Source organism: Centroberyx gerrardi, chromosome 12 (genome assembly GCF_048128805.1).
Source record: "Centroberyx gerrardi isolate f3 chromosome 12, fCenGer3.hap1.cur.20231027, whole genome shotgun sequence".
Classification (NCBI taxonomy): domain Eukaryota; kingdom Metazoa; phylum Chordata; class Actinopteri; order Beryciformes; family Berycidae; genus Centroberyx; species Centroberyx gerrardi.
In genome coordinates this window covers 22481129-22499510 of record NC_136008.1, presented here as the reverse complement: position 1 = coordinate 22499510, position 18382 = coordinate 22481129, and the positions used below count along the sequence as shown (strand labels likewise).

At 44.9% G+C, this 18382-nt stretch overlaps 1 protein-coding gene across 4 annotated transcripts in view; it reads right to left on the bottom strand.

Annotated features, from left to right (window-relative positions):
• The window catches only part of vps13b (vacuolar protein sorting 13 homolog B), a 351965-nt gene that overhangs the window by 253000 nt on the left and 80583 nt on the right, over positions 1-18382 (bottom strand). For all 4 annotated transcript variants that reach the window (XR_013506903.1, XM_078287161.1, XM_078287162.1 and 1 more), the window contains exons 18-19: positions 5859-5993; positions 4886-5065 (exon numbers count right to left, since the gene is read on the bottom strand). Coding sequence is in view for 3 of the 4 variants with exons in the window: in XM_078287161.1 (XP_078143287.1) it covers positions 4886-5065; positions 5859-5993 (315 nt within the window). In the remaining variant the exon portion in view is untranslated. The remainder of the gene's footprint in view (positions 1-4885; positions 5066-5858; positions 5994-18382) is intronic.

Here is an 18382-nt window from a genome sequence, read left to right as displayed (position 1 = left end):
GGTCTTGGTGATCCTTGAGGCACCACTCTACTCTGATTAAATTCAGAAATAATTTATAGATCTAATACCAGTCAAGGAATCCAGGCTTTAGTCCCAGTATGTGATGCTGCCGGATGATATCTCCCTGGCTCTCAGCTGAGCCCATGTGGAGGACTGACCTGTGCCCCCCTGGTCTGGCCTGCCAACCTGAATCACTGCCTCAACCTGGGGAGGCTTGAAAGCAACTAGCACCCTGCCTGGGCTTCACAAGCCTCACTCCTTCTTCCCGTTCTCCCGCCTTTCTTTCTTTCCTTCTTTGCTGCCTCCCTCACTTTCTTTTTTCATATTATTTAATCACGGCATTGATTTCTCATTACTCATTGTGTCATAACACAGAGCGCACACATGAATCATGTTTTGTTCTTGTAAAATAGAGAAAAAGAAAAAGAAAAAAGGGGCGAATTGCTGGCTGTAGAGGCACTCTGCGACTGCCAAAAAAATCTTATCGTTGTCGGGTCCATCTGGAACGACTGCTCAATTAGGAGAAGTCATCTGGGACTGTCACGTTGTAACACAAAGGGTTAACAGCAAAATATGAAATTATTATACGCCTTTGGATCCATAAAAGAGGACATTTCAAAGCAGCGCCCCTCAGTTCTTTTGCGATAAAACCCACGCCTTTAATTGTGTTTAATTTATTATAATGTTCCAACCTCAGCTCTGTTAAACGAAAACACATTAGTCTGGATCTGCAGGAGTTTCTGCAAGTGCATAGGGACTCCCTCCAACCACCACCCCTAGCCACCCCACCCCAACCAACTCTCTTCATTTTCTAAGTAAATTGGAATTTCGTTTTAATTCACTGGTAAACAATTAGACAGAAAACAGATGTCATTGGCCAGATTTGAAAGCGGCTCATCTCCTTGGTGAATTAACTTTGCATGAGAGAGCGAGAGCAAGAGAGAGAGAGAGAAAAAGATTAGAACATGTGTCAAAGTAGCCATTAAAATGCTGGACTACACGTTCAATTATTTAGGCTATCGTTATTTCAGCGCAATGAAACTTAGCAGTTCCAAATGTGCTTTGAAGCGGTTCTAAAAATGTTTCAGGCAGACAACGGTGTCACAGAAAGGAACCCAGATACAAGCGTTCTAGGCTTGCTTATGTGTTTGGCCACTTGCTTCAACACCGATACACCAAATATATCAAAAGTGACCTCAGGGATATGGCCCTTTCTGAGCTCTGAAGAAAAGGGAAAACATAAGATGTGGAGGAAACGGCTGCTGGGGTGAATTAAAGGATCCATAAGTAAAGTGCTGGTGATTTCCAGAGCCTGTCACATCCTCTAAGAGATGAGACAGCGCAGAGATCACACATACATGACCAGTGGGGAAACACTGATGACTTGGCTTTCCTCAACTCACAATCAACTACAGTCAATGACACACACACACGCACACAGAGACATGCAAACACACATCAACACATACGCATATGCACCAGGGCATGAATATATATTCGAACACAGCACAAACACACTCACAAAGTACATGCCGGCAGCTTGATGCTGAGTACCAATAAGTTCTTCTCTCTTTCCTTAGCTAAATATTATGCTTTGAGAATTGGGCGGACAGATCCCACAGCGCCGCTGTGCTTTGCATTGCATCCCTACAAAAACCAGAAGCCAGTGATCAAATGCAAAATAGAATATAAAAGTTGATTGTGGCTCATTATATCTTAATGTCTTCAGTATGTCTATGGTGTAAGGAGTTAGCTGTTCCTTCCCTCTACCCCATTCCTACGGTCGACGTATAATGATCAAGTTTTAAGAATTTGCTAAATGGAATCAACAGAGCCACATGGGACGAATAAAATGCGTTTGATGCCGGAGCCAAGCGCTCCGACAATTCAGAAATGTCATGATCACAAAATGTTGAGCCTCATAGTCGGTCCTATGGGAGCGAGGGGTGCAGCCCATTTAGAGCAGTGCTACTCCACCTTTCATCTCTGGCTGAGTGAGGCGTTGCATCCATCATTCTATTAGCACTGCACTAACAGGCTCTCAGTGACCCCATGGATGACAGAGGGGACAGGGAACATGTGGACTGACCCACAGCTTTGATATAAGCCTCACTGCCATACAAAACACAGACTTGTGTGTACACGCATACACAAATGCCTACGCACGTACAAGGACACAAACACATACAAAGTACACACTAACTTAGCCAGCACGTCCATCAGCAGTGTGCTTGACACAACACACAACAGAACACACAGACACACACACACACAAAGAAATGTTTCAGTCTGTTGGAACTGCTCCTGTCAAGCCCTGCCGCTGTATTGTATCTCTCCTGTATTGACAGGTAAATTGCAGATAAAAGGCAGAAATACTGTGTTGTGTGTGTGTGTGTGTGTGTGTGTGTGTGTGTGTGTGTGTGTTCTCCCACCCCCACCAAATCTGGAGAGGAACAGCATTTTTCTGCTAACTTTTGTCTGGATTACTTGTGGGGTACATTGAGAAATGAATTTCTTTCTTCTGCTAACGCTACTATTGCTGTAGAGAGAGAGAGAGAGAGAGAGAGAGTGAGAGAGAGAGAGAGAGAGAGAGAGAGAGAAGAACAGAAAGATGGAAAAAATAGAAAGAATATGAAGAACAGAGAAAGAGGGGAAAAAAAGAGAGGAGTTTCGAGGCAGTGATGAGAAGGAGTGCAGGCCTCCACTGCTCCACATCTGCTGGAGATATATCCAGTGCTTCTGGGAGTCTCCCCCCCCCCCCCCCCTTCCCTCCTCCTCCTTCACCTCCATCTTCTTTCTCTCCCCCTCTCTTCGCTTCCTTTTGGTCTTCTGGTTTGTGTTCAAATCAGGTTTTAATATTCAAAAATATGTACTGTCTTTATGAGCCATTGCTTTGCTGAAATAATATGCTCTCTAAATCAAAGTAATAGTCTGAGGCCCAGCACTAAATAGAATTTACCGGAGTTCCTAAAAATATCTATCTATGTCTGTGAGGCTGTAAAGGGTGGAATCGCTCTGTGTCAGAAATATAGCATTGCTTTTAAAATTTACTCTCAGGTCGCTGCAACTTTCGGAAAATATATACAGTGACTGTCCACACATTTATCAAACTGTATCTGTACGATATAAGCTTTTCCTTGCCTTACATTTGCAATTTATAGCTGTGCCTAGGTGCTCTTTTCACCAGCAATGTGACAGTGATTGACTGGGTGATATTCAATAGCAATGGAATTCCTGTTTAGGGATGACCTCCCAAATCCACTCTCTCTAAACTGTTCTTATCTTCTTTCCTCACTACACCTTAAGCTACAGCTGTAGCTTCCCATCACAGTCTGAAACCACCTGAGGCCAGCACCGTCTCTGTGTCAACGCTGACATGTTTAAGGCACCGGGGCCTGACATGATTCAGGACACGGCTTTGGGGTTTAAGTCATGGCCACACGATGAATCTCCGCAGCCCTGTATTAAAAGTGATGTACAGTTGTGGCTCTGAAGACAACTCTGAAGACTAAGACTTGAGGTGTATTGTTTTACATTGTCATCCCCAGGCTTCTCCTGTAACTGTTGTTAGCTGGGAGGGGGTTGGCGGGATAACGTCCCAGAGTGCACTTTGAGAGACTCACTTTTCGGGGGCTTTTAGAGACTCCCGAACAAGTGAGGGCCGTGATGGAGGAGGGACTGTCAAGTACATCTTCTTTCAGGGGTATCAATCTTCCCTGGGAGCCCAGCAGGGCTGCCTGAGATCTTCTGGTTAGGTGAAGCGGTTGCAGCTGACAGGGACGGGGATGCGGATCCACCAGGGGATGCCGGTGATGACATACTGATATTCATGACCTCATTCATGGAGGAAAGGCCTACCAGAGCATTTCCAGACTGAGAACACTGGAGACCATATGGGTGAGGACATACCTGGCTACTACTGTAGATGTATATGGGACACTCCAAGTTGCAGTCATTAAGTATCCAACATACTAAATCAAGCAGCACAGCACAATGAGCTTTTGAATCCAAATCGTATTTTTAGTATTTGAGCAGGGGATAGTTAAACCTTGCTGTGTATAATGTACACTACTGCACACTCCCACACCCTCCCTCTAAAAACGCACACACACACACCCACACACTCTCACACTGACACCAGAAACCTAATCTGTGGTCTAAGGGCGCAATCACAAACTGCAACCTGACATCAGTGCAGCCTTCAACAGCAATCCTCCAGTGGTTAGCTGTTGTTAGCCAGCTCAGCTTAGCTCAGCCCAGCGCTGACAGAGACTAACTGCTGTTTAGAGAACTCACGCTGCCTGTAAAGAGATGCCGAGTTGCCAATCCCGCCTCAAGGATACCGGAGTGGAAAACACTTATCGGCTTTACTAAACAAATAATGAAAGAGGGGCACTGCGTGACATTATGGGAAAAAGGAAAATATGACGAGCTAAACAAACCGAGAAACTTGCATTAGATCACCGATAAATGAGATGGAATATGGACTAGGAGTGCCCGTCGCAAATCCAAACACCACAACCGCAACCGGAAAATGGGCTAAAAAATTGAAATATCAAAGAGTGAAAGGCTTGTGATTTGAAAAATATACATGTTGAGTAACAAAGAAATTTCAGCAGAGATCAATAAGGGCCCAGTGGAAGGAGAGGAGAAGAGAAGAGAAGAGAAGAGAAGAGAAGAGAAGAGAAGAGAAGAGAAGAGAAGAGAAGAGAAGAGGATAATTCATGGTTTTGTCAAACGATATTTATGTGGTTCTTTTACGTTAAAATGGTTGTACAGTCTGGTAGACCTGGAACGCGAGGACTAGCATTCAGCCATCTCAATGTCATCTGAATATCACGTCAATAAAAGGTATTGAGACCATGAGAGTTTCAGCATTTTCTACCTGAGTTCCTGCAGTCGTCTCCTTGCTGAGGCACCTGAACAGAAAAGGCCAGCAGGTCAGGGGCCAGTAGGGACTCAGGTTTGCGGATCTCATTAAGCCAGCGGCTCATATGGAGCTCCTTGGTGTCAGATGGGCCCTGGATCAGAGGAACCAGTTTCTCCTTCAGCCCCTCCGCTGAACCTGAGACCCAAGAAGAGTACAAGAATGAATATATACCAAACTGCCCAGTGACCCCCATTCCTCCTCAATATTGCTTTTATTTGCTCTCTGATAATCTGAATTGTCAAGAGCTTGTCCTGTGACAAGATAGGTGTATATGCTAAACAATGTAACTGCCCTAACTTTCACCCCCTCTACTGCACCTACAGCAGCAAGAAAATGGAGAGGAAAAACTGGATTTACTGGAGTTACATGCATTGTAATAGCCTCTTTTTCTGAATCAGAGTGCATGAGTGTCAAAGCACCAGGTGTAAACTTAAAGCTAACTTGTCTGTTATGATGGCAAGACAGAGACATTTTAGCACACTGTTATCGAAACACTCAACATATGACAGAGTGCCTTTGGATGGAGGACCGTAGATGTCAATTTTGAATTCAGGGGAAAAAAAACATCTCTCTTCATTGAGAGCTGGAATAGAGCTTATAATCTGCCTGACATCATAAGATGAGGACAGTGTGACCTTGTGAACTCCATGCTATGACTCTAGCTCCAATAACACGGAGATCAATGTAGTCTCTCCTTGCCATCAAAGACATGGCCTGAGCTCAATGACAGTGCCCCAGGAGAAAACAGTTGACCGAATCACATAGCTGGAGAGAAATCAAGACAAAGATCGAGAGAGAGAAGAGAGAGAGAGAGAGCGCGGAGTGTGTAAAAGTATAAGGAAAAGAAAGTAAAGGAAGAGTCTAGTCGGGCTCACTCTCTCCCTCCTACACAAGCAGTAAAGTTTTAACAGGGCACAGCTGCACACACCTGGGGTCCTGGCGCACACTTTTACAGCTCCCACGGTTCCCGAGGCGCATTTCACCGTCGCACGGCTGCACAACTTCAGCTCCACGTTCTGGACCGAGCCCTCGAGAGTCGGCGACGGGCTTGGAGATTTCACACCTAATAAAAAAAACAAAGCGAAAATGAAGTGCAGTCCGGCAGGTTTAAACACCGCTGCCGTGGCTTCGTTAAACACTTGATTGGCCTTTAATTGTTCTTGACCCCTTTCCTTCCCCCCGCTTTCTCTCCCACAGCTCTGAGAGACCAGGTGCTCTTACATACAGATATCACCAAGGCCAGGCTGAGTGTTTGGTGCTCGTTTGTTAAATGTGATGTGTGTAATGCTGGAGGTTCCCTCTGTTTCCAGGGTGAACATTCCCTTCCCAAAAGAGCCACCCTTGTCCCACTTTGATTAACTTGTTGCTCTGTCTCTGTACTATGGTAATGACTCTTCAAACAATAACACATTCACATGTCGTGGAAATGATCCTGAAAAGGCAGTAAAGCAGATTTAGTTACAAGATGAGTGAAGACTTGAACAGTTCCCAAAAGCTACAACCTAAAAAACATAACGTTTTATATATGCATGCCGTCATTTAGAAAGATATGCCTTCATCAGCACCTGACTGCTTAGTCCTGCTACTAATCTGAGATGCTGCTCCCCATGAAATGACTTTTCTGTTGCGTATTAATCTGTGAGTACACGCTGACAGGCTCTGGAGATTTATGAGGAGGCACTTTTTATTTGATCGTATTTTTCATCCCTCTGGAAAGTTTCCACTGAAAATATTTACAGTATGCTGATGGGCTTTTGGATGCATTACGGCAAAGTCCCAACATCACAGCCATATTGTTTTAAAAAGGTGGCCAGCAAGGATATTAAAGGAGATAAAACCCCTTAAATTGTCAAGTGCTTGTTCTAAATGTTTTACAGGTTCCCAGTAAATCCATTTAGTTGAATGACTTAAACATTAGAAGCTAAATAACAGGGACTATTAGGAGTATGAGTAATAGGCCAATATAAAAGATACATCTTTCCAAAATAATATCCAATACAGTTACGCCTGTATCCAGCTTAGCATCAACTACAACTCACCTAACACCAGTGTTACATCACAGAGATCCTCAAGTGCTCTTCGCTCTATGATTATTTCTCTTAATGGCAGCCTAGTGTGGAAGAACCTTCCGTCTGCCATCTTTCCAAACTGAGACTGTTTGCACTGTGGCAAGGGGGGGGATTACAAACCCGCCATTATGATATGTCAATGTTATTTCTATGGTGAGAGGATATTTCAAACACATAACAGGGGGAGGAGGGAGAAACGGCTGGACGGCTAAAAGATACTGTGGGGTTTCAGGAGTTCAGTGCCAAACCGCCTGTTGAGGGGAGAGAGGAGGATCCATCCATCGCATGCTACATTCTTCCAGTTAGCTGGCACTGTCCGAGGGAATCACATCAAGCTCTTACATCACCTGTTCCAATAAGGCTTTACTTCTCAGAATAATCCCCCCTTACAGAGACAGACAGACACAGCACTTCATTTCCTACAAGTGTCCACAGCACTTCTTGACTAGGTTTACAATTTGATGGTGCTTTTTTTTATCAAGTGCTGGCCCAATAAAATGGTTTTCTCTCTTTTTATAGCAAGCACAGAGAGAAAGATACACAAAGAAAGCCAGAAAGACAGAAGGAGAAACAGCAAAGAGAAAACACAAAGGATAAAGTCATGATGGATGCCGGTGATTTAATGCCCACTGGTGAGTTAGTAGGTATTGTATTAATAAGGCAGAGAGGAGCAGTGCTACCAGAGAGGCTGGCCACTCTCTGGAAGCTCTCCAGTTCATTATTCTGCAGCAGCCTCTGGAGCCCTGCCAGACCTCTGCTGTTTAAAACACAACACCAGAAAACAGAGACAGGTCTGGACATCTAGGCTTTCATCCGCCTCCACCTCTTCTTCTCTGCATTCTGTTTTCCTTCTCTTTCTTATTATCATTCGTCCTCCACTATCCCCACCTCTCTTCTCCTCCCAAACCTTTCTCTCTCTACTGTGACGGATCACTCCTTTTCTTTTCTTTTTTTACGTCTCAACCACTTGAGCACTGTATAAACACAGGTAACTCGGGTGTGTTGTTTTACATCTAAATGACTCATATTAAAACAATCTGCTCACTGCTTTCATTCAACAACCCATGCCTGAATAAGAGGGGGAATACAGTGTGTTTGTTTGCATTGGTTAATACTAATTGCCTAATAGTTGTTCCTAGGTTAAACAGAAGGCAGGGAGGATGGAGGGATAGAAGTATATATGCATAGAGAGGATGGTTAACCGGGGGAATTACAGGCAATTGCAAAAATTGTTTGAGTCTGGTCCTGGAGGCGGGGGGGTTATAGAGGATGAGATTTGTCCTAGAAGTTTCCCTAACCGCCGACTTCCCTCCTCTCCCTCAGACAAATTACCCAGCAACCTCTTCACCTGCCGTCTGAGAGGCCCTCTAACAGCCCAGATGGAAGATGGGAACGTTAATAAGCTTCCTTCTGTCTCCCTGCTTGCCACTTAATTTGTCTCTATGCAGGTCAAACAGAGCAGCGCTGTCTGTCTGTGGGCCTGGTTGTCTGTCTGTCCACTAGCTTCTCTTCCTCTACAGGACAGAAGTTCCTAAACTATTTCAACCGGGGACCCAAACAAGCAACTGAATACCTCACTCTGGCAGCCAGGTTCAAGATATAGCATTTTTAAATGTCGCTATATCATTGTCAAATTAATTACGATACCTTGGAATAAGACCATGGTCAAGATAATTGGCAACCTCCATCTCATGCCAGTGGTATTGTTAGTGGTAGTGTTTCTCAAATTTCTTACTGAAGAGGATAAATATGTTGGAAGTGATTTTTCCATTGCTTACACAGCAATGTGCTTTATTATAAAATGCCAGAGTATGTGCTGTATTGTCATCATATAAAATATTTTGCCATATACTGTATATCACCATACATCATTATATTGTGGCAGTCCATGCAACTACCTGTAACCGCAACTAAGAACTCGGAAGTAAATTGTGGTGTGAAAATGGTGTGAAAATGTATGTTTTTGTTATTTTCAAAATAATTTTTATTATACACTGCTCAATGAAGAACAGACACAATTTGTAGAAAATGATTTTCTCAAATCCTGTACACTGTGATGAAGTTTGACAGCATACAGTCACAGAGGAGTGAAGCGTCTCATCCTTGACTGACTTGAATTTGCTTCTTGGTGCCCACAGCCTTGTGGTCAGAGTGTTACTCTTTTGAAGTAGTTACCAAACCAGAGTTAGGCCCAAAGTCAAATTTGGTCACTGGTATATAGTTTAAGAAACCAGGCACAATGTTTTTGAATATTTTTTCACTCTATCGTTCTCTCTACTCCAGTCTAGACCCCATCTTATTTGTCCATGTCTAACAGATGAATGGGATTTCTCAGCAGAAACCAGTGAACAGAGTTGAGTTACTATACGGGCCATCTGTGGAGAGGCACATATGTGCAAGCTCTCACACACACACACACACACACACACACACACATACACACACACTGAGCCCCTCCATCATGTCAGTGGAACCTACAGCACTAGGTTTGGGGGTATTTGAAGTGATCCCCTACCAGAGAAAGGTAGTTAAGGGGGAAGACATTGGCACTACATATGGCTATGCTCTCCTCTCCCGCTGGAAACAATACACACATATTGATGATAAAAAGACACAGCGCCAGACATTTGGTGATATTATTGAGTGTGTCTCAGTGCACCTCAAAAGCACCTGAGCAGTACCCAAGAGAAAACAGGCCCCCCTCCACAGACCAGAGCCATACTGGATTATGGATATTCAGATCCAAGGACCATTTGGCCCTTTTCAGAACAGCTCTGAAGGAAAAATGAATGCAGCAGTGATGAGTGGGCTTCCACAAAGACTGACTGGTCCCTGGAGTCACTCATTCATACTGGAGAAGATGGAGATGTTAACAGAGCAAGCCAATCTGGAACATGACAGAGGCCATTCCTCTGAGTCTGTTGCTCTTTGATAAATGGCACTAGGAGTATCACTATAACATATCCCCTTGCCCGCATAGACGTCCTAAAGGGCAGCGTGCACCTGCTGAGGGGGGGGACCTCTGGACAATGCTTTGGCCAGCTGTTAGCCTATAAAAAAAGAGGGGTGCACAGGAAGAAGGAAAAAAACACAAGGGCTAGTTTGTAGACTGGTGGTGGTATTCAGCTTTCCGTGTGTATATGTGTGCAAGAGTGTGTCTATTGAAGGCAGGCAGGCAGGCGTGTGTGTGTGTGTGTGTGTGTGGTGCTGTTATTTGTCGAGCTAGGGCAGGTGCAGGGAGTACATAAACACACAGCTAGGGGCCAGAGGCTAAGGCACTCCATCAAACACTCTCAGGGCACCCATGGGCAGCTGGATTTGCCATCCTGAACGCCCGCTGGAGGAGGAGAGGGAGTGGGAGAGACGGAGGGACAGAAAGAGGGAAGAAGGAGAATAGAGAGACTAAGGGGAGAAGGGGAACAGAATGAAGGAAAGAAAGTTAGAAGGCCAGAAAGCAAGAAAGAAAGCAAGAAAGAAAAAAAAAAGCAGGGTGGGGAAAAATTTTAAAATGGGAAAAGAGAAATGCATCACACTGATGAGGCAGTATGGGATGTGGATGCAACATTTTTGCAACCACGCTTTTTGCATACCTGAATAGTTGGGTAATTTGTGTGTACACGTGTCTCTGTACGTATGTGTGTGTGTGTGTGTGTGTGTGTGTGTGTGTGTGTGTGTGTGTGTGTGTTTTACAGGACATCTGCGTACTTGAAAGCCATGTTTTGCACATTCCAACATGTCCTGCTCTCACTCCTTTGAGGAATGGTATGGGAAAATTGTCCGCGCTCTAACGCTGGACCAGGCAAGTCTACATTCTAAAACAAGGAGCTCAGTGTTTGCATTAGCCTATATTTCATTAAAAAGCTGTGATAATACCTCAAAAATAATAAACTTTTCCACAACGATCACTTCCAATGCTATGAAAACCTCAACTTGAGGGGGGACAAGGATAAGGGTTTGAGTTTTTTTGAGGAAATAAGCCTGGATATTCACACGGGAACCCTGACATCTTATAAGATGAAGAAGGGGGAAAGCAGAAGGCCTCCTCTCTGTGTGAAAAGGTTTTTAATGTCTGCTCCGGCACTTCAGGAAGCAGCCAGCGGAGCCATTAAGTGCTGATGCAGAACCTGTAACTGTCTCTACTGCTAGAGGAGAGGTCAAGGTACCAAGAGAACTAAATCTGGCGCTGGGCCCATGCCAGCTAGAGAGCTGACAGAAAGACAGGTTGATGCAGAGATGGAAAGAGAAGGAGATACACAGATGTATAGAGAGACAGGTAGAGCCAGTAACTATCCTGCAAGATAGTACAAAATAGGAAGGGCTGAGGAAGGGAGCATGGACCCATACCAGGTAGAGGGCTGACAGAAAAGACAGAGATGGCAAGACAGGCAGGATAAGATGGACACAGATGGGCAGTAGTGTTGAGCGTTGGACAAATGCATTAGGGATCTGCGATGGACTGGATCCATCGATGGACTGGATCCATCGCTGGTGGAAATTCCTGATTAAAATGACCTTGATCTTTGGTCATTTAAAATGTAGCCAAGTGCAAGACACTCAAACGTAGAAGCACATGTACGGACAAAAAATGATGCTCAAGTTGATTTACAATTTATTTGGAGCCAGCACAGAAGGTAACATAAACACAGCTGACATTTCCCAGCGCCTTCCTTAGAGTGTGCTGGTTTTGTCCCATTTGAGTGTCTTGTGGTATTGGGAATGCACCCCAATACATCAGGTTTCAGTTTTATATGTGATGACGATTGCTTGACAGGAGGATGTACACTATCGCCGAACCCTAATGGGCAGGTAGATGGACAGAAAGACAGACAGAGGGGGAGAGAACCAAAAGTACAAAAAGCAGTAAGTCTGGCAAAGGGCCCACAGCAGCTAGAAGGCTGACAGAAAAAGAGGTAGACATAGACAAGTTGGGTAGGCCGAAAGTAGCCAGCTGAGCCATTAAGTGCTGATGCAGAAACAATAACTGTCTCTCCTGAGTCAGGAGGGGCTGAAGTAGAGACAGTAAGTAGGAGCAGGAGGTCTCCTGGCACCTTGCCCAGCACTGACACACAGCAAACAGACAGACACAGGCAGGGGGAGTGGGACAGGGAAATAGACAAGGTGAACCAGTAGTGGTTTGTCCTGCAGCAAGAAGCGAGAGAGCAATGAGTCTGGCAGTGGACAAAAGAAAGCTACAGGAGAGACCATCTCTCTCTTAACAACTCTTAACAAAAAAATCTTTTTCAGAGATTTTTTGGAGTTGTAAAGATCTCTTTGAAAATGAGAAAGAGAGTGCCACCTGCAGAAACTCAAGCTTCATGAAAAGAAAGAACCTTCCTTTTTTGTATGTAGTAGGGTGAACAGACCGAGATATGAGTAGGTGAAGTAGATGGAGACAGAGGAGGCGGACAATATTGCAAGTCGGCAGAGAGATGTACATGCAAACAAGTGCACACAAACAGAAACACACACACACACAGCTTGGCAGACAGAGAGCAAGGCAAGCTGGAGGGCAGAGCTCAGTGGGTGGGGTGATGTTAAAATGCTGAGCCTCCCTGTGCTGCTTGCAGCCCATTGGGTAGAGGTTAGAGTGGTGCGATATGCTGGTGGCAGTTGCTGCCTATAGAGGTCTTGATAGAAAGACTGTGAACGGGGGGGGAGCTGGTGGTAGCGGAGGTTGGGGGTCTAATTTCCATGATTACCATCCCCTCCAGGTGCTGCCTGCCTTTCTGTCTTTCTGTCTGCCCGCTAAAACAGTGACACATGTTCTCCGCTCATTCAAACCCTGGTTCTCTCTGCCACCGAATTACCACAATTAAGGAGTCTTCATGCGGAAGCAATTTGGCCAACACTAATGGGCCTAGGCAGTGGGGTTGGGGAGACAGTGAGGGAGGAGGGGAAAGAGGGAAAGAGGGAAAGAGAGAATGAGACGCAGAATGAAAGAGAGCGAAAGAAGGAGTTACAGTGCAACAAGTGAGAAAGAGAGATAGAGAGAGAGAAAAAAAAACACGTGTGTTGAGTGATAGAGAAACATGTACAGTGACGTCGAGAATTCCCGCATTGCCACTTGTAAGGAGGCGATTAGCCGGTGGTGAGATAGGCCATTAAAACACAGTTCTGGATGAGAGGGCCTGCCTCTCAATCTCCCATAGCCCCAGCCTAATGCTGCCCTGACACATTTGGTTAGCATAAGAAACAGGGGCATTCTGGCTTTGAAGCGGCAGCCAGGGTGGAATGCCAGTGTGGTTCCACCATGAGAGAGATGCTCGAAACAACAGACCGCAGCTAATGACGCTAAACCAGCCCCTCCGTCGCTGAAATGTTACTCCGGATTACTGCTCTCTGTCTGTTTCTGACTCTCAAAATCTTTGCGACTCTTTAACTCACTCTCGCTATTTTTCACGGGCTTTCTCCCCCTCTATGAAAGAGAAGAAAAGAGAAACCCGGCAGAGAGTTTTTGTTTATCAATAATCCACTGAGATCAATATTTATGCCCCAGCTTTAAAGGGGCTGACTGTCTGTGTGTGGTGGTAGCCAAGTCGTGACTGGGGTTTTGGTGCTGCCGAGGCACTTCAATGGGAGTTGCAGTGGAAATTTATGGCCTTGTGACGTGGAGCTATGTGCTCAGTCGGCACTAGTCACTACCCTTAGAAGGGACGGTTGGTTCACAGCAGGGAGCCAGCTCTGCAGACACTACCAGATGAAATAAATACAAACAGATTTATTTGGGGGTGTCATTGATTCAGGGGCTTAATAACATTCAGTGCAGTCTGCTGTGGTGTGGATGCTATAAAGCCCGTTCTGCTTACATCTCGTTTCATGCCTCAATGACGCTCTGCCTTTGATGTCTAATTGGTGATCATCATTCAGCTAAAGTGCCGAGAAGTTTGCAACTTCAACATGTATATCAGTACCATATATTATGTAGGCCTACTGCTCTATATAATCTACCCCTAATTCGTCTGCGCACCTATAACTTCAGGATGAAAGTAAAGGCTTGTGCTAACTCGGTCTTTTCAGCTACACCTCGTTTTCATGTTTCATTGATGCTCCTTGGCCGTTGTTCTGCTTTATGATTTCACATTATTGCAACCATTATTTTCCTCATTTAGTTACTTTCACAGTTAATGTGGTATAATAGCACCTTTACATTTATTCAATCCAGAGTGGGCGATACATCTGAAAATGCAATACCTTTTGTTCTCCTTATTCTGCACACCTTGACTTGTCTCGCTAGGTCTGTTTAACACATTACCTATTGATGACACATTGTATGGGCCTACAAGACCTTTCCACCATAACGTTGTTTCATAAAACAAGGCTGCAGGGGGTTTTCATATCATATTCCTATTTTATCCTCCACGGGGGAGATGAATCTAGCGTTCAAGGTCAGAATGACGTCAGCTCAAAGTTAAAGAACGTTCTGCTCAACCCACGCTTAGACAGCTCGCTTAACTGCTATACTGTACTACCAACCATGCCAGCCAGGTTCCTAAAAAGCATCGTAGCTCTTTGGGATCAACTGAAGATCTAACTGCTATTCTGTGCCAATGGTATATTGGATTTAGTGGTAGGAAAGATGCCTCTGAGAAACCCATCACAGATAAAAGATCGGACGTGGAACCCAAGCTCCCAGATCCTGCACTGGGATCATCCCTGTTCTCCAACATGCCTGGAATCACATCTTATTTCCCATGACAGAAAAGTGGGCTACCATTCAAAGCAACAGCAGAGAGAAAATCCTTGGCGCACTCTCAGTTGACTTCTGATTCCTTTTAAATATCATCTTTCGCCAGGAGCCTGCGGACGGTGTGAGGAAAGGGGGAATGATGAATGGAGAATGATGGTGAGAAATGACAAGCCTGATGTCCCCTGATGAGTGCCTGACGTCACCCGCCGCAAGGGGTGTGTATGTGTGTGCGTGTGTCTGCAAGAGGTTGCTTGGTAGGGGTTGACGGAGATTTTGGTTGATGGAGAAGCGGACCTCAGGCTCTTCATATGTCCCTCTCATCTCCTTAAACATGTATAAATATCCATGTAATCAGATGTCCAAATGCGGGATAACGCAACACAACAAACTTCTGTTTTCCATCGACTTCCTTGGCTTCTCTCATTAGCTCTAGACTGAAGTGAGGGACAGAGAAAGAGCAGAGAGCTTCAGGAAGACAAAAGAAAAGAGGAAGGCCCGAGTCTGGATTGACTTAAAACATCATCACGATCTGCCAGGAGTGGAGTGAGGGCCGTCTGTGGCTCATTGAAGTTTTCATTGACAAGAACCGTCTCAAGTTCCATCCGAGATTTATTTATCGGTTCTCTGATGCTGACACGACGTGTTTTTAATGTCAGAAATAAGGTTGCGTATGGATGAAAAAGCCCTCTCTCTTTCCTCTCCCTCTTGCTTTCTTCCTGCCCTGATGTCAATCCGTGAAGCGGACAAGCAGACAGGCAGAAATTCCTCCCAAACCAATAAGTTACCTCTTCAAAGACGCACGGATACTTGAATGAGAGGCCAGGCCGTGGTGAAACAGACATCTCAGGGTTTTCATTAAGCTTCCCATCTCTTTACTGACATTTGTGACAACCACAGACCATGAAAAAAGGCTTGTGTCCTCCCTTCTTTCACTTTCTTTGTGGAACAATGAAACGGAGTATCAAAATAATCTCCATGAGCTAAGTGTATGAGCCCATTATGTGACAGGGCAAAGCTGCATGTTCCTCTGGCTTGTCTTGAGTAATAGATGGAGAACATTAAGGCTGTGTGTAAGGAGGCCATGTCAGCCAAAATCTGCACAGGAAAACAGTGGAAAAATGAGTGGAGTGCAACCTCCCCTGTTCAGCCTCATAGCCAGGACTATGCTACCAACAGCTGCTTAGTGGCGAAAGAGAGAGAAAAGAGTGGAGGGGGGTGAAAAGGAGGGAAAGGAAAAGATAGATGAGTAAGTTCAAGGACCAGACGGCATAAAACGCACAACACACCAGGTATCAGCTTACGGAGGTGACAAAGTAATATGAAAATGGACACTTTTCTCCCTTCCAATAACACAGGGCTATTATCGACACTTATTGTGCCGTGGCGTCACAGGGGGATTTGCGTCAGACCCGTACTCCTGAAGGCAGCTAGATCACAGGGACGTGAAGTGCTGGCCGTGACAGCAGAAGCCCTTTTCATGCAGTGCAAAAATGCATAAAAACTGTTGTTGACATGGCCCTCTAAGAGATCCCATTTGTTTCCAAGCAATGGGAAATATCAGTGTGAAGAAAAGTATAAATAAGTCTCTCTGACGTAACCTTGATCGGTCTCGGGCCTTTTTTTCCACTCCTTTCTCTCATTTTTTCTCCGTCCCCCCCATTGTATGTGCAGGGGGAACTTGTAAAAACAAAAGTCTTGTTTTAATAATGATACTGTTATGAGTGAGAGCACAAGTCCTGGACTATTATTATCAACATGCTTCTAGCCGCTATGCAATGAGAGCATGGGCGCACTGTATCCAAACATTCTTGCCATCATTTGCCTTAAATGGGATCGTATGCTGTGAGTTCAGGAGCGCATATGGGATTGGCTGAAGAGATGGGGGTGTGCAAGTATATCTGTGTGTGTGTGTGTGTGTGTGTGTGTGTGTGTGTGTTCCCATAAGAAAGAATGCGTATGCGTGTGTCTCTCTTTATGTGTCTGTCTAACCTGACACTCAATTAGGCGCCAAAGGTGGGTTTAATAAAGGCAGGGCCAGAGAGCCAATGGCCAGTTGCGTTTGTTAAGTGTTTCCGTTCCCTCTCCTCACCAACACTGACACACACCTCAGCTTTCTGTGTCCATACTTGGCCCTGCCCCAAACACTCACATCTGGGCACTGAGGTCTACCCCACACCCCCAATCTCTTTCTTTTTTTCCTTCTTTCTTTCTTTCACTTTTTTTTTTCCTTCTCTCTTTCATTTTTCATTCTGCTCATTCATTCTTTCTCTCTCTCGCTCTCTTCCTCTTTCCCCCTGCATCTGTCATGCTAAAGTTATGTCACAGCTCATATATCACCCGGCAATCATCTAGAGCAGGTCTGGTGACCACCACCGACCAACTTCTACCAGACCCGAGCAAGCTAACCTTGACACCTTCACCCCCTCTCTCTCTTTCTGGTCTCTCCCAACTTCCTCGCCCGCCCTAGACCACCGTAGAGCTCTGCAGCCAGAAGACCAGCTGCCCAAGCTGCATTAGGGTTGAATCCATTGCCGGTGGAAATTCCTTTGCCTAATTTTTGCTGATTTAAATTGCCTTGATCTTTGGTAGTTTAAAAATGTAGCCTAGTGCAAGACACTCAAATGGGGAGGCAAATCCAAGGACAAAAATTCAACACAGAAGGTAGCCTAAACACAACATTTCCCAGAGCCTTCCTGGCTTTGGCTCATTTGAGTGTCTGGTGCTACTGCTTCCTATTGGGAATGCACCACCACCTCATACTTGTTTGTCATTTTATTTCTTGACCCCATATTTCTTGAGGACTTATGCTATAATAGAAAATGTAAAAATGGCCCTTCATTGTGCATTTAAAGATCCAGTCCTTGACCTGGTTGGAGTTCAAGCACAGGTTCCAGAGTGGTTTATTTAGGGAGGACAGGGACTTTAGATAATACAAAAAACTGAGCTCGTCTTGAATGAGTGAAAAATCACTATAAGAGTTAGGCTTACTGTAACTGTCACTCTGATATGGCTCAGAAACCAAAACCATTCTTCCTCAAGACCATTTCAGTTCATTGAGAAGTCTTTGTGGTGAATATCAATGATCTTGGAGTCAGATGTTACTCAGCTACAACTCCCCTTCAGGCGAATTACAGAGAGAAGAAAAAAAAAAAAAACAGGCTACGAAGCATTTCCACCGCTGGCTGTGTATAAAAGGAATGGACGGGCCAAATCATCCATCTTTTATAATGAGTTGTCTGCAGTTCCTCTAAATCTGGAGGATCCCGGCCACTCTCTGTGTCGTCTGGAGGGTTTACTGCCATGTCACGGATGCGAGGCCACGACCAAGATGGTTAATTTCTGTTTGATCAACGAGACAAAGAGCGGAAATGCACAAAATGCAGACACACACATATCACAAGCATGCATGCAGGGACGCAAATGCAAACACACACACACACTATAGACAAACACTCATGTTTAGACACACACACACAGTATACAAACAGACTACAACCACATATTCAGAGAAACATACATGCACACATGCACTACAGACACTGTATACATGCAGACAGACTACAAATACTCATATTCCCATGCACACACACACACTAATTCACTCCTATCTAACCATCTTCCGCCTGTCTGAGGCAAAATTTAAAGCACAAGGACAAGAAACAACCACATCGCTCTCCTCCAGCCAGAGTTGTACCA